This window comes from Mustela nivalis, assembly GCF_964662115.1.
Source record: "Mustela nivalis genome assembly, chromosome: 16".
Classification (NCBI taxonomy): domain Eukaryota; kingdom Metazoa; phylum Chordata; class Mammalia; order Carnivora; family Mustelidae; genus Mustela; species Mustela nivalis.
Window position 1 is genome coordinate 8,152,247 of NC_139035.1, and position 20,798 is coordinate 8,173,044.

General features: G+C 41.0%; 1 protein-coding gene across 13 annotated transcripts in view; it reads left to right on the plus strand.

Moving 5' to 3' along the window:
* SDCCAG8 (SHH signaling and ciliogenesis regulator SDCCAG8) overlaps positions 1 to 20,798 on the plus strand; it is a 229,160-nt gene that overhangs the window by 30,873 nt on the left and 177,489 nt on the right. For all 13 annotated transcript variants that reach the window (XM_082702251.1, XM_082702254.1, XM_082702244.1 and 10 more), the window contains 4 exons: positions 1,297 to 1,422; positions 6,812 to 6,952; positions 10,461 to 10,525; positions 13,811 to 13,999. In XM_082702251.1, coding sequence (XP_082558377.1) covers positions 1,297 to 1,422; positions 6,812 to 6,952; positions 10,461 to 10,525; positions 13,811 to 13,999 — 521 coding nt within the window. The remainder of the gene's footprint in view (positions 1 to 1,296; positions 1,423 to 6,811; positions 6,953 to 10,460; positions 10,526 to 13,810; positions 14,000 to 20,798) is intronic.

Sequence of the window (20,798 nt, forward strand, 5' to 3'; positions counted from 1 at the left end):
GTGACCTCAGTACTCTTACGGATTTAAGAAGAGGGGTTGTGGGACACCTGGGTGGCTTAGTCGATTAAGCCGCTGCCTTCGGCTGAGGTCATGATTCTAGGGTCCTGGGATCGAGCCCCGCATCTGGCTCCTTGCTCATTGGGGAGCCTGCTTCTCTCTCTGCCTCTGCCTGCTTATGTTCTCTCTCTCTCTCTCTCTATCTCTGATAAATAAATAAATAAATAAATAAATAAATAAAATCTTTCAAAAAATAGAAGAATGGCTTATTTTTTGGTGTGTTCAGCTTTTCTCTTGTGAATGATGTCTTCCAAACTGATTAGATTTCTCTCCCCAAATTGGAAGCCTGCAATATTTTTTTTAAAATAAAGCTTTCAATTGTAGACTTGAGTTTTGGCTTTTTTCTGGATAAAATAATTGGTAAATGGAACTTGCATATATTGCTTAATTGTTTTTTATTACACTGGTAATGAAGTGTTGTGCCATCAATGTATTGATTTTTTTTACCTTTTTTCAGAGAGTACGAGGCCGCTCAATAGCTATTCTAATTGTTATGTATTATAATCCCTTATCTGATGCTTGCAAAGCCAGGAAAGCACTCTTTTAGAACTCTCCACCAAACTGTCTCAGTCATAATTTTCTTCCATCTGGCTACCAGTTGTGGATAAATACTCTGTTTCCATGCCTGTCTCAGAGTCCTCTGTTGTTCCTTTAAACCTCTGTTAGGTTCATCAAGTTGTTGGCATTTGAGCAGGAGTAATAATATATCTCACTTTATTGTTTAAAAGACTATGTTATTCAGGCTGCCTGGTGCCTCAGTGGGTTGGGCTTCTGCCTTCGGCTCTGGTCATGATCTCAGGATCCTGGGATCAAGCCCCGAGCAAGGCTTGCTGTCTGCTTCCCCTCTCTCTCTACCTGCTTCTCTGCCTACTTGTGCTCTCACTCTCTGTCAAATAAATAAATAAAAATCTTAAAAAAAAAAAAGTCTACCTTATTCTTAAAAGTCTTTTAGATAACCCCTTTAAGTCTTTTCAGTAGCTTACCAAAAAAACTGTCATAACCACACATTTCTGTGATTTGGCCATTAGCAGACTTTTTACTATATTCCCCAGGCCTCTTTTAGCTTGTTAGCTCGTGTTTGAGTTGCTTTATTTGTCTAACTGTAATTACAATATTTCAGAAAGTGGATGGAGAGCGTGTTTCCCGTGCTTTGTATCATGTTGGATCACCTAGTAATCAGCGATTAACACTGCTTCAAAATGCTTAATGTAGTTGGTATTTTTGTTTCCGCTTTTACAGGAGGAACTCTCTGGAATGAAAAATAGGGTTCAAGTAGTTGTGCTTGAAAATGAAAGGCTCCAACAAGAGCTGAAATCTCAGAGACAAGAGGAAGCAATGAGGGAACAAACACTTCTGGATGCATCTGTGAGCACTTTTTTTCAAACCATAAATTATATTTTAGTTTGAATGTTCTGTCCTATTCTCTCCCCCACCCTTCTGAACTGCTGAAATTCTTGACTTGACATTTGGCAAATGTACTATGCTGTGACTCACTTGGGGCCTCAGAAATTAAATTCACCGTGGTGGAATGACCCCTCAGACGCAGTGACGCAGTGACGCCGAGTATCTGGGCTGATTTCCCCTTGGAGTGTACCTGCTGTGCGTGTTTTGCCCATAGGGAAAGAGCAAGTCCAAAGCAGGAAGCAGATCATGTAAGGAAGGACTTGGTTAAATCCAGAGACTTTGTAACTCTAGCTTAGATTTCTGTTGTAGGTCTCTAAATTTTCCTTGCCCTCTGCGTCCTAATAAGTCTAGTTGGTAGCATGGGGTAGCAAAGGGAGTGTGGGCCCGGGGTTCCGGGATCAGCATGTTTCCGGCGTCCCTGACAAGCTGGCTGTGTCACGAGTAATGTTATGCGGCTTTCAGATGTGGCTTTACCTCTTCTGTCCTCTGTTTATTGGCAGTTTGAGAAGATTCACCTATATTAGCTGTTCTTAATCTTTATTTTTTTAAAAGATTTTATTTATTTACTTGATAGAGAGAGATCCCAAGTAGGCAGAGAGGCAGGCAGAGAGGGAGGGGGAAGTAGGCTCCCCACCGAGCAGAGAGCCCGATGCGGGGCTCGATCCCAGGACCCTGGGGATCATGACCTGAGCCCAAGGCAGAGCCTTAACCCACTGAGCCACCCAGGTGCCCCAGCTGTTCTTAATCTTGAATATGAGTAACAGTCAGTTGGGCTACTTGCTGGCCATACAATTCCTGAGCTCTCCTCCCCTGAGAGTCTGATTCATTGAGTTTGGGTTGAGTTCTTGAGTTAAAAATATGAATTTTTAACAAGTTGCCTAAAAGATCCTAGTACGACTGCACCACATTTTTTTTTTAATCCATGCACCACATTTTGAAGAACAGTGGAGTCAGTGATGTCCATAACTGTACGACACAAAATTCTTGTGATGACATTTAAGTAGTGTTTAAACTTAGTATCTCCTTGTGACCGGTCAGAGATACTGTTGCCTTAAAAATGTTATTTACTCTTTTGCTGCAGGACACTGTTAATCATAGCTTGTTTTGCCTTTTGAAACAAACTCAGTGTTCCCTGAGGAAGTGTTAATACTTGTCTGCTGCAGCTTTACTTTATAATGGGTTTGGTGACTTTGACCTGGTTGTCATTGGTAAATCAGTTGTCTCCATGTTTTACCTAGGTGTTCTCTGATTTTTTATTTTGAAGTGTTTTTTCGTTGACCTGACCTATGTCTCATTTGTAATCCTTGAGTTCTCTGTTAGAATTTCCTATTTAGAAGTAGCTGATCGTGTTAAATCTGAATGGCAAATGGGGCTTCTCTGTATTCCCGTTGACTTTTCTGCAGTATATTTCAGTTTGCGTCCAGCTTTTCTCCCTTCACCAGAAGAGTGTTTTCTGAATATTTATATTATTCTTTATTATCAATGTTAGTACTTAAAAATTCCATCTTAGTTGCTTATTATTTTAATGTCAGTTTGAAGACGATAGAGCCATATAAAAAGTACTTGGAAGTAGCTCATTTTAAAAATATATTCTTTTGCTTTTTTTCCAAATAGGCAGTCACTTAGCAAACAGTGACTCGATTATTCATAGACGTTGGTATTTGTACAATGACAAAGAAGTGGAAGAAGGGGAAGTGAAGTGAGAAAGGAAATTAGGCAGACAAGTGAACCAGAGGGCGAGAGAAGTGAGTAACGCAGAAGGGGAAGGAAGCAACGTACAAGCACACATGCTTTGCCTTAGGAACAAAGGAAACTTGCTGAAGAAATTTACAGCCACAGTTATGGAAAAAACAAAGTTCTAGAGTGTTTCTTTTCTTTTCTTTTTTTTTTTTTTTAATTCACATACACTAACCCATAATGCAAACAATCAAACTGATTGTTGCACATGGGTTCAGAGACCTCCATATCTATTTTAATGTTGGTCTAATGTGTTATTTTGTTGTTATGGAATTACTGCTGTTGCTTTTTGCTTGTGTAGGTGAATTGAGGCATTTCAGCAACGTATGCTTGGTACACCATGTTCAGAATTTTAATGTAAATGAAACTTTTTAGAATATCTTAAATATAAACACATCAAGAGGCATTATCTTTTTTTTTTCCCCTCAACTCTTTTTACTGAGCCTATTATCATGCTGATGGTAGATCTTGCCAAAGCTGTTGGTGGATTTGGGTATAGCTTTTCAGTATTTCTTAATGCCTTTTGAAAAATAATTAAAATAGTTAGATAGTCATGATTAATACTTACGGATGACTACATGTTATGATGTGGCAGCCACTCTATCAATCACTTTATTTATATGCAATTATTTCCGGTTGATAGTAGCAAAGGAAGGCAGGTATTATTCTCTTTTCAGGTGAGTAAATTAAGGTACAGTGTGGTTAAGTAAACAGAGCAAGTCTGCTAATGTCACAGAGCTAGAAAATGGCAAAGCTAGGATTCAAACATGGGGTTGTCTTGACCCCCACGTCCATCTGGCTAGCCTTGAATTATACTGTCTTTCTGCCTAAGTTAGGAATAGCTTGTCACTATTGAACCAAACTACCTTTGTTTGCCATGGGGTAGAAGATTATCCTCAGAAGAGGGGAATGTCCTCTTTATTGTTCCTGAATTTTAGCCTTGGACTTGGATGGTAGCCTACATGATGTTTAACACTTAGCCTACTTTATGACCCAGTGGTTGAAGAAACAAACAGGTTATTTTTTAAAAAACTACCACCATTTCCAGCTTCATTTTTTATCATTCCATGAAATTTCTCTTCATGGAGAGCTTTTCTCCTGAGTTTGAGCAATTATAATAATATTAAATATGCTATTAGAAATTTGGAAGGTACCTGGTGGCATAGTCTGTTGAATGTCCAGCTCTTGGATTCAGCTCAGATCATGACGTCTGGGTAGTGAGATCGAGCCCCAAGTTGGGCTCTGTGCTCTCTATGGAGTCTGCTTGTGACTCACTTTGCCCCCTCCCTGCCCGCAGATAAATTAATCTTAAAAAAAGGAAGACAGAAAGAAAGACAGAAAGAAAGAGAAAGAAAGAAATTTTCGCATGTGTGCTCATTCAAAGATCTAGGAGGTTTATTTATTTATTTATTCGTTTATTATAAGACTTTATATATTTATTTGACAGATGGAGATCACAAGTAGGCAGAGAGGCAGGCAGAGAGAGAGGAGGAAGCAGGCTCCTTGCTGAGCAGAGAGCCCGACGTGGGGCTCAATCCCAGGACCTTGGGATCATGACCCGAGCCTAAGGCAGAGGCTTTAACCCACAGAGCCACCCGGGCGCCCCTCTAGGAGATTTTTTTAAAAGCAGGACATTTCCAGGTCCTTTCTTTCCCTGTCTGCTTTCATCCACTCGCTACCTTCACTCCCTTCAATTAAGAAATCAGGTTTTCAGTGATCTCCAGGGATGTAAATGTAATTAGATTTTTTAAAATTTTGGTCAAATACCGTTCACATTCTTAAATGTTATCTGTGGAAGGACAAAGTGTCCATTAGACTATCAGTTCTTTTCAAAGAATGACATTATTTTATATCGTAAGTCAGCGATCTGTGGTGTACGTACTTTTTCCAATTTCATTACAGGAAATTAGTGCTGCTGTTCTTCATGATGCTCTAAGGCAACTTCGGATGCCCTCAGTTTGTCCTCGCCTACAAAGTCAAGTTCAAGCTTGTTGTACCACGTTTTCTAGACCCTTATTTGACTCTCTAGCTTGACATTTTGATATCCGTTTTGCGCTTCAATATTTAGTAATTCCGAGTTGCTTCAGGCACCAGACTTTTTCCCACCTCTGTGACTTTCCCTGTCATGCTTTCTTTCTGGCATACTCTTCGCATCCAGCTCACTCTTTCCCATCCAAGACCCCGCACCGGTGTCAGCACGTCCCCAGAAAACCTTCCTTGAATCTCTGGTTCTTCTTAGTGCCCCTCCTTTCTTTGTGCATAGTTCCCCGTGCGCATCTCTGGCCTAGCACTTAACCTTATTAAATTGAAATTATCTGCTTCGGGGTTTGTCTTGAGGATAAGACTGGTCTTGCTCATTTTGACCCTCCAAGCTCTTAGCACAGTGCCTAAACATAGGAAGCATCATACACAAATATTTGCATTAAACCGAACTTCCAGAAGAACATGGAATAGGCCATCAGAATACTACTTGGGATGAGTGAGTGTAGCTCATTCTGGCATGATAGGACACTGCAGTGTAGTTCTGCCTTTGGGACCTGTCCTCTCTTGTGAGTACTCCCATATCCTTGGGTCCTTAGCAAGAGTTCCATAATTGTTTGTTGAATGGTATTATTAATATTTCAGTCCGTGTACACACAAATTACCCAGATCTTTGGGCTGCATAGTTCACTGACTGTTGAGAGCGTCCCTCCTGGAGGTACAGACACAAGGGGTACACATCAGATGTGGTCTGTAGGCATGTTTGGTTTGTTTGACAAACTATGAACCAGTATTTAACAGTGTTTCAAATGAAAAACCAGATATCTGGCTTATCTTTTATTAAATCAGAAGATTTTTTTTTTATAATATGAGTTTGCATTCACTCATGGCAAAAATTGCCTGGAACTGTCGTGGCTGCAAGTTCTGGATCATTTGTCATGTCCCTCCCCCTCCTCTGTGAGTCCCTGACATGCAGGCTAGGTGTCAGTGCTGTTTATCTCCATGCACTATTTTTCTTATTGAAGATAATACTTTTCTGAAACGGCAGGAGAGCATAGTGGTTTGGGGCATGGACTGGGGGCCTAGATTGCCAAGGTTCGCATCCTGGCTCTGCTGCTTATTAGCTGCTTCCTACCTCTGTGACTCTTACAAGTTACTCAGTGTGACTCAGTTTCCTCTTTTAAAAGATTATTTATTTTAGAGAGCGAGAAGAATGCATGAAAGAGTAATGTGGGGGGTGGGTCGCAGGAGAGGGAGGGGAATCTCAAACAGACTCCCCACTGAGCGTGGAGCCCAGTAGGGAAAGATGGAAAATGAAACCAAGAGAGGGTTGTGTGCTTTAAGAATGTATGTTTCCAGAGAAGTAAGAGGGGAGTTCATTTGCTGAAACACAGGCAGGCAGCCCTCTTTGCTCATCTACGTTATTGCCTGTGCCCGTAGGAATCGGACTTTGTAACACTTGTGGAATATGACCCTGATAGCCTGAAAATGTAAAGTCATTTTTGACGTGTAGCTTGGAAGCATCCGCTCTTGAATTTGTTCCATCACAGATGAGAATCAGTTCCATTTGTAAATCATGCGTGTTGACTTAAAGCTAAATGCCAGTTGTAATTATTCCTACATTTTACTTTAGGGAAACCTGCAGAATTCTTGGATTACAACAGGCGATGGCTCTGGGATGAATGAAGGTGCCAAGAGGCGATTCTCCCAGGGCAATGCAGATGCAGTCAAAGGTCCATTGGCTGGTGAGGCTGAGAAATGGAAGCTAGAGCTGGTGAGAATTTGGCTGCTTTTCTCTTAAGCATTTACTTTTTTGTACTTTTTCTATCGTGGTAAATACATATGCCATTGAATTTAGCATTTTTGCCCTTTTAAAATTTACGGTATGTGTATTTTTTTTGTGTCTGGCTTATTTTGTTCAACCTTCCATTTGTTAGATTTTTACCCATTGTTGCATATGGCAGAACTTTGTTCGTTTTCACTGGTGGGTCTGCTGTATATGTACACTACAGTTCATTTATCCTTTCTACCATTGGTGGATTTTTGTGTCGTGTCCTTTTTGGGGCTATTGTGAATATTGCTGCTATGGCCATCCTTTCGGATGTCTGTTGATGTGCATGACACACATTTATGGTCGGTGTGTACCTCAGAATGGAATAGTCAGTCTTGGGATATGTGTATGTTCAGACTGAGTGGTTAGGGTGAGCTTTTCGGGTGGTTTTTATATTTTACACTTGTACAGCAGCACAGGAGTGATACCATTGGTCCATATTCCCGCTGACATATTTTATTGTCTGTTTTTCTGGGGGGCTGGTAGTGCTGTCTCATTGTGATTGTCATTACTCCTGAGATTGAATCTCTTTTCGTGTATTTATCAGTGTCCTCCTATGTGTTCAAACATCCTATCCATTATTTTGAGTTATTTGACTTTTTTTTGAACTTCTTTTTGTATTCTGGATATAAGCCCTTTGTTGACTGTATCTTTAATAAATATACTTTCTTTACTCTGTGGCTTGCCTTATAATTGTCCTGATAGTTTTCTTTCTTTCTCTCTTTTTTCATTCTTCATGACTAAAATTTCTTAATTTTTTTTTTTTTAAGATTTTATTTATTTGACAGAGAGAGACACAGCAAGAGAGGGAACATAGGCGGGGGAGTGGGAGAGGGAGAAGCAGGCTTCCCACTGAGCATGGAGCCCAACGTGGGTCTTGATCCCAGGACCCTGGGATCACGACCCGAGTGGAAGGCAGACACTCAATGACTGAGCCACCCAGGCGCCCCTAAAATTTCTTAATTTTAATGTAATCTACAGTTTTTCTTCTTTATTGTTTAGTACTCTCTGTATCCTATATCAAAAGTGTTTCCCTGCCCAGGTCTTAAAGCTATTCTCTTAAATTCTTGCTTTTAACATTTAAATCTACAATCTACCAGTCTTTATTTTGTGTATGACATGTTACACAGGGGATCATATTTTGTTTTTTTCCCACATGTTTCTATATGTATATCCCAGTAGCATTTGCCAAAAAAACAGCCCTTTGTCTGGTATCTTTGTCATAAATCAGGTGTACATATATGTCTGGGCTCTGTGTTTTATTTCTTTGGTCTTTGTGCTACTACCATCCTGTCTTGATTGTTACAGGTCTATACCTGGTGGTCCACATATCACATCTTCCAACATTGTACTTTGTCTTCAAGAGTGTCTCATTCCTGAAGGCACCTGGGTGGGGGGTGCAGTCGGTTGAATGTCTGACTCTTGGATTGGGCTGTGGTTCTGTTCTCAGGGCTGTGAGATCGAGCCCCATGTCAGGTTCTGCACTCAGCCTGGAGTCTCCTTGAGATTCTCTCTCCCTCTCCTGCCTCTCCCACTCATGCTGGCTTACCTCACCTCTCTAAAATAAGTCTTTTTAAATTTTTTTTTCATTTTTCATTTTTTAGTTTACTGGACAGACAGAGATCATAAAGAGGCAGCAAGGTAGGCAGAGAAAGAGGGAGAGGCAGGCTCCCCGCTGAGCAGAGAGCCCAATGTGGGGCTCGATCCCAGGACCCTGTGATCATGACCTGAGCCGAAGACAGAGGCTTTAATCCACTGAGCCACCCAGGCACCCCTAAAATAAATAAATCTTTAAAAAAAAAAAAAAGTATCTTATGCCTGACCTTTTGTATTTCCAAATACATTTTAGAATTAATTTGTCAAGTTCCAGAAAGCCATTATAAAGCTTTGATTGAGATTGTCCTTAAACTATGTCACTAGGGAGGAAAAGAGATCTTTATTTATTTATTTGTAAAGATTTTATTTATTTATTTGTCAGAAAGAGGGAGGAAAAGAGAAAGCCCAAGCAGGGGTAGCAGCAGGCAGAGAGAAGAGCCTGATGGCAGGACTCGATCCCAGGACCATGGCCTGACCTGAAGACAGACACTTAAAGGATGAGCCACCCAGGTGTCCTGAAGATAGCTTGATGATATTATATCATCTGGTCCTTTATTTTATTTTATTTTTTTGAATATTCTGTTTATTTATTTGAGAGAGAGAGAGCACAAGCAGGGGTGGGTAGGGGCATATCTCTTCCCTATGTAGATGCAGTGCACCTCTGGTCTTCTCTGTTCTATACTTCAGAGTGACTTAAGATTCAAATCCGGTAAAGTTTCCAATGTCCATCCAATGCCTCTGCTACATGGAGATTACATGCGATGTCAGGGTAAAGGTCTTGTATGTTTTTTCTCCTCATGGCCCATTCTCACCTATTCACCTGTTTCTATCCATTTTTCTATCTAGCACTGGATCCGTGCGTGGATACTGATCCACTCCCCGGCCAAACATGCAGCTTGTTTTCTCCAGCCTCTGTGCCTTGTGCTCTGTTGGAAGTTAATCCTTTAAGTATTAACGCTTCTTCCAGGAAGCCTTCTTCACTTCTCGGAAGCTGAATTATAAGTTCCTGCATCTCTGATTTCAGTTTACCTTCCATATACCTCCCTGGAGTGAATTATATGTAATTAAAATTGTCCCATGTTTTTCTATTCCTTCCAAGAGTATAAGCTCCTGGATGAAAGACATCTTCATCTCAGATACCCTATAAATATTTGTTGAAGGAAAGAACAGTGGGATGCCAGCAGCCCCTCGTAGCTAGGACATCCATTTGGTCTGTCATTTATTGTGATTTATAACTTTTCTTTAATCACTGATCCAGCCCTCATTTACTGTATGTCAGTACACAGCAGTCCCAGTGGGGGCTCCAATAAGGTTTGATCCTGGCCCTCATGGACCTTATAGGTTAAAATTGGTTTTTCCTGGGATGCCAGGGTGGCTCAGCTGGTTAAGCCCCTGCCTTTGGCTCAGGTCATGATTCCAGGGTCCTGGGATCGAGCCCCGCATCAGGTTCCTTGCTTGGCAGGGAGCCTGCTTCTCTCGCTGCCTCTGCCTGCCTCTCTGCCTGCTTGTGTGTTCTCTCTCTCTCTCTCTCTGGCAAATAAACAAAATCTTTAAAATAAAATAAAATAAAATAGTTTTTTTCTCAGAATCATACTTGTAGAAGTAAGATCTAATATATGCATTTTTGAAAAAAATTGACGGGGAGGGCAGTAATAACCATTTTATGACTCAGTCCACAAAGAGTGGGTACTCAGTAAAAGTACAAAAGTTTGGGTAAAACTAGGGAAAGTGTTTCTTGAGAGGACACATTATTTTCTTCTTGGGTAAAAGGACAAAAATTGAGGATAATAATAATTAAAACTTGCTGGTAAAGCACAGAGCATGGAGAAAATGTACACTTATTTCTTTTCTAAAGGAGAAGCTAAAACTTACTTATGAAGAAAAGGGTGAGATCCTGGAATCGCAATTGAAAATCTTGAGGTAAAGTATCATTAAAAATTATAGCAAAAGCATAATGATCTTAAAATATATTTGAATGTTTGCTGACTTGCCAGTTCTACTCAACTTAGGAATTACTTGATGACATTTTATGTTCAAGATAAGAAATATCCTCAAGTTATTAAAAGAACAGGGGCATAAAATTGTGAAGTCCCATTTCAAAGAACTGTGAGCTAAATTAAAAATTTTATCCCTTCATCAATTATGAAATATTTATGTTTTTTCATAGAAATAAGAATCACTAGCTGCTCTGATAGAAATTATGCTTTTAAAATAAAATACTGAAAATAAACTTCCTAGTTTTCAAATTACAAACAGGTATTTTTTTCCTCTATAAATATTTTTATCTAACTTTTAAAGTTGTAACAATAATAGTTTGAGTATTTTTCTATACGTGAAGAATATGTGTATACTAGTCTTCCTTTCTCTGTGGGGGATATGTTCCAGGACCCTCAGTGGATGCCTGAAATTGTGGATAGTACTGAACCTTATATGTATTGTTTTTTCATATATATATATATTTTTTCATTTTCATATATATATATGTATCTTAAGGTAAAGTTTAATTTAGTAAGATATTAGGCATGGTAAGAGATTAACAGCAATAACTAATAATAAAATAGAATAGTTATAACAATATACTGTAATAAGGGTTATGGGAATGTGGTGTCTCAAAATATTATATTGCCTTGTACTGATCCTCCTCGAGATGATGTGATGAAATGAAGTGGGGGGAATGAAGTTTGCATTGTGACGTATCGTTAGGCTGCCACTGACCTTCCTGTGGTCCGTCAGAAGGAGAATCATCTCCTTTTGGACCTCGGTTGACCTTGTATAACTCAAATCATGGAATGGGAAACTGGTTTGGGGAGGACTTCTGTATACACATTAAGGTTTCATGTACTTTCTGACATTTTTTTAGAAGTCTCAATAAGGACTATATATTACAGATTAACGATTAGTGATTTATTATCTACTGTAGGCAGGAAATGATACCAGGAATTGATTTTGGGGGGGTGTTAAAGCTTATTTTAAATAATGGCTGTGAAATGTATTTCAATCAAATAAACTTTAAAGTTCTTTTTATAGTTTTAATAAGTTCTAATTTGCACTAAAATATAAAATCTTTAGGCCACATATTATTTGGAGACATAAGCAGAGTCATACCTAGAACCAGAACTCATGGCTTTCATGTACATTATCATTCATTTTTTAATACACTCTTATGTACTTTATACCTTAGCCTGATTAGTTTTAGGATTTCTATAGAGACTTTTATTTTTTAATGAAGAAACCTAACGTATAAAGTGACCTAATATTTACTTTCTTGGTTTTTATCTCTCTTTATTATATTTTTATTTCTGTGTGTTTCAATTCTTCAGTTTTTGTGTTTTGTTTCTTAGAGATGGAGAGCACGAGGGAGCTCAAGCAGGGGGAGGGGCAGAGGGAGAGAGAGGATCTGAAGCAGATTCCATGCTGATCGTGGAGCTGGACACAGGGCTCAGTCCCACAGCCCTGGGATCGTGACCTGAGCCAGAGTCAAGAGTCAGTTGCTTAACCGACTGAGCCACCCAAATGCCCTGGTTCTTCATTTTTTAAAGTAATGGCAGTGTGACTTATTTTCTCTCGTTCATAAGTCAAATGTGCCATCTTTAATTACATTAAAATACTGCTTTGCAATGAAGTAGACTTTGTTCCCTGAACCTTCTACTTCTCCCTTTTCCTTTTAGTATACCTTAAGATTATTTAAAGAGTCATTTTCTTTAAGAAAGAGAGAAAACCACCATTCTCAGAAACTCTGGCTTTCTCGTATCTATTTCTTTCTTTCTTTTTTTTTTTTTTTTTACCATTTCAGGTAATCAAATCTACCTAAGGGTTTTGAATTTGAAACTGACAGAAATAATAATGGAGACCCTTTGATCTTGGAATGTGCTTCCAAAGTTCTTTTTACAAAGTCTTTGAAAGTCAGACTTTTTCTATATGGTATTTAAAAAGAAAACTTACTACATTGAAGATATTATCGGGCATAGGGCAAAACGGCTTCCCCCCACCCCACTTCAGACAGTGGCTAGATTAGCTTTTTTAACCCCTAGATTGCTTGCAGATCTCTCCTCCCCCCTCAAGGCTGCCTGAGAGCCCTCGAATCCCAGAGTGGAGGTCGTGTGTCCAGGAGTCTAGATTATTGGCCTCTCTTCTGTGATAGCAAGTTAAGATAGCTACAGCCCCCTGAGTGTGATAGGAACTGACAACAGAGTTGATTGAGCTGGAGACAAAGTCTCTGCTTTCCAAGCACTTAAGGGCTGTCTTCTCCTTTGTAAGCTAGGAAGTTTTTAAAAATATATATAATATACAGTAGGAAAGGAATGTCTGTGCAGGGAAGCTCAGTTGTCCCAGCTGACTTTACCAAAGCTTTACCTAGGGCGGTGTGTGTGTGTGTGGGGGTGTGTGTGTGTGTGCGTGTGTGTTTGCAGGAATACAACCCATACACTGGTTGTTTTATTTTTAAAAAGTCAGCATGGAGAACCTCATCGACTATCTCATACAGTAAAACAAGGTAAATACACACACACACACTTCCTCAGCAACCCCCCCCCCTATTTTTTTTTTAGCAAACTGCATATTTCCAGCTAATAGCTGCTACTTATAAATCTTTATGACTGCTAAATTTTCTATAACTTCTTTCTAGAAGAAGAGAGTAGCCCACTTGCTTTTGAAATAGCTCTTTATAGAACTTTGTGGTTAGATAATCTTAGGGTTTTTTTTTCCTCCTAAAGAAGAATAGGCAACAATAAATGACTCGTGAATGAAATCCATGAACTTCTAAGGCACTCTGCACATTTAAGGGTTAACACTCGGACTAGGATATTTCCCTCAACTGAAAGATGTTGTGTTACATTACCTGGCCTTTTTATTAAGAGAAATGACTTAGGATTTGTACTTGGAGTTTTATTTTCGAACAGTGAATAATATAACATAATGGAGATGGATCCTTTGTAAAGAGCTGGTATCAAGAGGCAGACTAATCTGTGTTAAAATCTTACAAGAACTTGGGCTAATTATTTCATATATTCAAGTCTCATTTTACTCAGAGTGTCAATTAGGATAATCACACATTTCAGGGTTGTGGTAAGAATTAATTAGATTTTGTATACAGAGCATCTCATAAAGTAAGCAACCAGAAGTGATAGTAGCAGTTACATGTAGGGTGATACAGGTGACAGTAGTGTACATGGTCATTTGCTAGAATTTTCTTTCCCTTCTTTTCAGGAAAGACCTAGCTGAATATCAGAAAAATTGTGAAGATCTTAAAGAGCGACTAAAGCATAAAGAGTCTCTTCTCGCTGCTAATATGTCTAACCGTGTGGGTGGCCTTTGTTTGAAATGTGCTCAGCACGAAGCTGTTCTCTCCCAAACCCATAGTAACGTTCACGTGCAGACTATTGAGAGACTGACCAAGTAAGTACGCCTCTCCACATGGAGGCTTTGCAACCTGGAAACTGTGTCTTTAAAGGATCATTGTGTTCTTTTATCCCTGTGCTGCCTCACGTGGGATTGATGCACAGCTTCAAATAAAATAGATTTTATTTTATTTCCCTGGAGCTTTCTTGAAGACAGGTGGGTGCTACCAGCTGTGTGTGACCAGGTCACTGGGGCAAGTCATTTTACTTCTCTTGGACTCGGTCTCATCTCGAATTGAGAGAATTGAGGTAGCTAATCTCTACGGTTCTGTTCATGTCTACTAGTCTAGAATTGCAAATCCAGCACTATTTGTAACAAAACTGAATCTGAGAGGAATTCTTCTTTTCAATATTTTTTATTTAGGTATTTGAGAGAGAGAACAAGGAGCATGAGCAAGGGTGGGGGCAGAGGGAGAGGGAGAAGCGGTCTCTCCGCTGAGCCGGGAGCCCGATGTGGGACTCGGTCCCAGGACCCTGAGATCATGACCTGAGCCAAAGTCACTTTGACTGAAGTGACTGACTTCACTTGTCCTGACTGACTGAGTGACCAGTGACTGACTGAGCCACCCAGGTGCCCCTGAGAGGAGTTATTTTGATTTTTTCAAATCTTGGATTTCCCAGCAGAAGGCTAGGTAGGGTGAGTTTTTATCACGTCTTCATCACATGCCTGCCATGGGGAGTGCATTGGAGGGAGCACCCTTAGATCCACTGTCAGTATTTGAAGATGACTAAGGACAAGTTCCAGATGAGCTTTTGTACAGTTCACGTTTTCATCTAGGCTGAAATACTGCGGTTCTCTGTCTGCCTCTTTTTTGTTCTATCTTCACTGCTCCCTGGACGCCTTTTCCTGAGAGATTATCCTGGGGAATTGGAGAATTGTTATTTAAGACGCCATCCAGTGGTGGTTCATAGTGTGTGTTCTCCCGCCCCTGCCCCTGCCCCTTCTCTGTGCTAAAGGTCTCCCCTCTCTGCTTGTTGGGGCTCAATTTAAACAGCCCAGACGTCACCGCCTCCAAAAGTCTTCTCTCACCAGCCTCACCCCATCCTGTGCTCAACCGACTTAGGCTCCTTCCTTCTATGACTTTATAATACATTGCGTGTACTTGGAGGTGGCATCTGTGGTGCATTTATTTCTGTGTCCCTGGCTTCTGGCCGAGGACCTGGCCTGGGGCACACACTCAGGTGAGGGTTTGCTGATCATAGACAAGGCATTTTGGCAGTCAGAGTTCCTCCGGTTGGAACTGGCATGGAGAATGGAAAGACTTGGTCGTTAAAGTCAGACCCAATGTTTTGACCTTTGGACAAGTTACTTTACCTCTCTGAGTCTGGACGTCTCTTTTTTGGGGGAATAATACCCAGGTGTTGGGATTTTACCGGGGCACTTGGCCTTGTGCTGGAGCAAAAACCGCCTCGACTCATATTCTAGTTCTACTGCTAGCTGCCTCTGCAACCTCATGAAAGTCACTTAACCTCTCCGCCTCAATTTCTGCATTTTTTAAATGGAGATAAAAGTATCTTCATAGGGGCGCCTGGGTGGCTCAGTTGGTTAGGCAACTGCCTTCGGCTCAGGTCATGATCCCAGGGTCCTGGGATCAGACCCCATGTCGGGCTCCTTGCTTGGCAAGGTGCCTGCTTCTCCCTCTCCCTCTGCCTGCTGCTCTGCCTGCTTGTGTTCTCTCTCACTCTCTGTCAAATAAATAAATAAAATAAAAAAAAAAAAAGTACCTTCATAGCATTATTTTGAGGGTTCTTTGAAAGAATACCTACACGGTGCTTAAAATAGTTCCTGCCAAATAATAAATGCTCTATAAATATTAAAACTCCTCTGTACCTCTCCTAGTTAGAAAGCAATCAAGATGTCAGGTAGCTGTTGTTTCCATATATGACTAAGCTGTTGGTTGTTACATAAAAACTGAATTTCTCCTGTATGGACTGACAATTTTTTATGATCAGAGCTGATGGTCCTGCTTTTTGTTAAATATTACATTAATTAAATATATTATTAAATCATTATTACATTTTTTTAAAGATTTTATTTATTTATTTGACAGACAGAGATCACAAGCAGGCAGAGAGGCAGGCAGAGAGAGAGGAGGAAGCAGGGTCCCTGCTGAGCAGAGAGTCCGATGTGGGGCTTGATCCCAGGACCCTGAGATCATGACCTGAGCCAAAGGCAGAGGCTTTAACCCACTGAGCCACCTAGGTTCCCCATTCTTACGTATTTTGTATAACTGTAAAATTTATTAAGTATATATTAAATATATTTTCAGATCCAACTACCATGTGGCAAACATTTATTTTATACCAAAGGACTCTGCCAGGCACTTTAAAAACATAATCTTTTTTAACCTTAGTAAAGCATGTGTGAGGTAAATATTACACCTGTTTTGTGGCTAAGGAAACTGAGGCTCAGAGGAGTTAAAAATTTGCCTGTTTACATTTGAAAAAAAAGACCCATATTTCACAAAAACAAATTCAAGATGGTAAAAGACCCAAATATAACTCAGTCTATAAAAACATTAAAAGGAAATATAGAAAATTATCTTTATGGCTTTTGGCTAGGTCAAGTCCTGAACATGGAATGTAAAATGAATGCCATAAGGGAAAAAATATATATACATTTAACTTCATTAAAAAGAAACTTCTTATGATACAATGATGCAAACTGAAATGAAGAGACTGGGGAAAATATTTGCATGTTACCTAACAAAAAGTTGGTATACTTCCTAAAGAACGTCCTTTGAAACAAACACAGGACCAACTGCCTAGTTGCAGTGTGGATAAGGAATAAGGATTGGCGGGGCGCCTGGGTGGCTCAGTGGGTTAAGCCTCTGCCTTCGGCTCAGGTCATGATCCCAGGGTGCTGGGATCGAGCCCCACATCGGGCTCTCTGCTCAGCAGGGAGCCTGCTTCCTCCTCTCTCTCTGCCTGCCTCTCTGTCTACTTGTGATCTCTCTCTCTGTCCAATAAATAAATAAAATCTTTAAAAAAAAAAAAAAAAAAAAAAAAAGGAATAAGGATTGAGGAGCAATCAGGGAGGAAGACATCAATTTACGAGAGGGTGTTTACTCTGTTATTATTCAGGGAAATACGGATTTCCAAAAAATTGAGCCCTCATGTTGGCGAAAATTGAAGAGACTGATAGTGACAAGGGTTGGGGAGGCCATGAGTGAGCATTTTCACACACTGCTTGTGGGAACTGTAAGTTGATAGTACTTTGTAGGGTAATTTAGCATTATCCATTAGTAGTTGAATTGTGTGTTACATGTTTCAAAATCTATCCCAAAGAACCTATGTCTGTGCATAATGGGGCGGTTCTAGGGAATGCTTTCACAGCATTATTTGTAATTGGTGTTGTGATATTGTGATATGATAAGAAATACATATTTTGGTCTTCATCTCTAGTTCCTGGTGTAGAGCTCCTGAAACCCCTGTAATGTCCTAAAGGATAAGAATGATAGGAACATCCTTTGTGACACTTGGTTTCTGTCCCCTGCTCCTGAAATAGCTCTGGCACATCAAGGTGGAAGGAACATCTTTTGTTATTCTTACAAGATCAGCCAAAGCTGAGTTTATGTTAATGAGATGACTTTTGGAAACTCACTAAGGATGGGGGGGGGCGGGGTGCTGGTCGCCAGGGGAACCATCCATGTGATTAGAGGATTGGCACTTTCAGCCCCTACTCCCCAGTCTCTGGGGAGTTGGCAGGGACTGGAGATTGAGTTCAATCACCAGTGGCTAATGATTTTATCAATCATGCCTGTAGAACCTCCCTAAAAACCCTAAACAATGGAATTTGGAGGGCTTTTGGTTTGGTGAACAGATCAAGGGGCTGGGAGGTTGCAGGCCCAGAGAAGGCACCGAAACCCCACGCCTCATCCCCCGCCATGTCCCACGCACTGCCCTGTGCCTCTCTTCCTTATCCCTCAGTGTCTCCTTGATAGTTAATGGAAAATAGAAGTAAAGCACTTCCCTGAGTTCTGTGAGCTGTTGTAACAAATGATCAAGGCTGAGGAAGAGGTCAGGAGAACCCCTGACTTAGGGCCAGTTGTCCAGAAGTATAGGTGACCATCTGGGACTTGCAGTTGGTGCCTGAAGTGGGGGACAGTCTTATGGGACTGAGCCCTAACCTTGGGGTCTGTGCTGACTCCAGGAAATTAATGTCCCAACTGAGTTAGTATCAACTGAGAATTAGGAAATGGCTTGGTGTGGAAAATGCACACGTAAGGTGTCAGAAGTGTTGCGAGTACGGAAATCGTGGAGGAAAGCAAGAAGTGTTTCTTTTAGATGTGAACAACCTAAATATACTTCAGAGGTTTAGATAAATTATGTTATGCATAGTAGAAGAGAAAAAGAGGTAGATCTGTAGGTACTAATGTGGGACTAAGTCCCACAATATATTGTTGAAGGAAAAAAATAAAGATGAAAAAGACATGTCTGCAATGAAACCTGTTTGTATTTTTATTTTTTTAAAAAAGTCCCTACACAACCATACTATGTATTTTCTCCAGGCTCATATACAGGCATAAAAAGAGGTTTGAAAGGATAAGCACCCAATATTTAACAGGGATTACCTCTGGAGAGGGGGAAGACAGCATCAAAATCGAAAGTAGGTGTCAGATGGGTCTTTAACCATGTTGGTAATCACATTTACAAGGAAAATGTAATGAAAAATTCATTTAAAAAGGGCAAAAAGCATGTTCAAAGTCACACAGATGAAGAGAAACAGAGTTTAACTAAGTGGTCTATCATAATCAAGCCAAGAAAGGGAAGAAGGGTTTTTTCCCCCACTGCTGCCTTCAGATTATTCTTGTAGGTCTTTAGAAACATAATTTAAGAGGAAGCTACAATGTTTACATTGACTTGAAGGCTGGCAGTCTTTTAGAAATTAGATTCTTCCTGGGTTATGTATTCCTTTGTCTCTATCCTGCATTTTAGCTCAGCCTTTTAAAATAAATGTCAGCCTTCTCTGTTCAATTTTCTGCTTTGTCAGCATATCTTGAGCTCATGTTCTGCTTTCCTAGCAGAGTGCAGTGGAAGGCTCCTGCTTTTATTGTCAATGAAACCTTTGTCTATAGGATTCCTTTGGCCTCAGCTGGTGGTCAGCTTCTTTCAACTTATTAATGCAGGAGGCTGAATATTGAGTGTTATGCTGCCTTTGAAGAGTGGTCAGCACTTTTTAGGTCTGGATTTTTAGTTTTCTGCATAATTAGAAGCCCGGACCCTGCAATGAGCTATATCATGGAATTTCCTGAAGGACTCTAAGTGGGAATTTTAAAAAATGAATCAAATGAATCTCCTGGCCTCTCCTTGAAATGTGGCATTATGACATGAGCTGTAAGTTCCTTTGTTGAACTTTTAGCATAGAATGTATCGCATATAGGACAAGAGTGCCTGGAACGCTTGAAAGGGACAGGATCAGGCATGACCTGGAGGTCAGACCACCAGTATGCTCGTGGAGTTGTGTTAGGGCCGTAAGGACTTTCTGGAGAGTACACTTGACAACTGTTGATGACGCTGGATACATTTTAGAGGTCGCTTTGAAGTCCTCACAGTGTTTCCGAACTTCTTTATCCTCTTTATGCCTTGAGATGAGTCAGAGCGACAAGAACGACTCTTTCTTGCCCAATGATAAAACACCTTCGCATGATCCTCAGGATGGAACTGCTTTGTAATTGGGTCCTTTTCCATAGTGCCTCGTGCCTTGGAGAAGTTTCAGGGCAGGGTTCAGAGAGGAGAAGTGATTCCTACTGTGTTCTCCTGGGCCTTTAGACCAGCTCATGAATTTTTTTTTTAATTTTTAAAATGATTTTATTTATTTATTTGAGAGAGAGAGAGAGAGCGAGCATGAGAGGAGAGAGATCAGCGGGAGAAGCAGGGAGTCTGATGTGGGGCTCGATCCCAGGACTCCAGGATCATGACCTGAGCCGAAGGCAGTCGCTTAAGCAACTGAGCCACCCAGGCGCCCCTGGCTCGTGAATTTTGAGTGGGTCTTGGCAATGTGGTGTGTAGTTGCCTCTGAAAGACTATGGCAGGAACTTGCCAGTAATGTGGAACAAGGAAGTGTTACCGCGAGCCTTCTAGACTCCCTTCTGAATGACAGGAGTAATACTAATGATTCTTAGTTATGCTTGAAACTGGTTCTCATTGTGAAATAACTGAGGAATTCCAGGCATTCCTTAGGCACCTTATCTTGCAAGATGAAGCTCGTGCCTATATATCAGACCTTATTTTTAAACATCCCACCCAGATTATTCAGGGACTTTCTCGTCCTTGTTGCTCTGATTGTTGCACTACATTCCTTAAATACTCCACACTTGATCGCTGGATTATGCCAGCACTGCCCCCCCCCCCCCCCCGCCCGTGCTCCTTGCCTTGATTTCTGCGGGAGCTGCCCTCACGGGGATCCTTTCAGGGAACGTGGCAGCAGGGACTGACTCTGTGCCGCTGGCTCTGCTTCGGAAAACTCCTTGATGACGCTTCGATGGGGTTCTTCACAGCACCTGCAGACCTTCCGCCGTTGCAGATGGAAATCTAGCACACTGCCACCTCACACTCACACTGGCCGGTCACATGTATTTGTACAGCTTCCCACCGGGAGCAGCACACTTGGGCCTGGCTCTGGGCTGGGCTTGTGGGCTGGGAGCTCTGGAGCAGGCCTGCGGCTGCCTGGGTCGCTCTCCTGGACGGCTGGGCTGGGCTGCTCCCGAAGGCCGGATAATGTGGAGTGGCGTGGGGCTGGGGCTGAATAAAAGGGAGGCTAACCCAAGAAGGTGACCTGGGAGTGGGACTGGAAG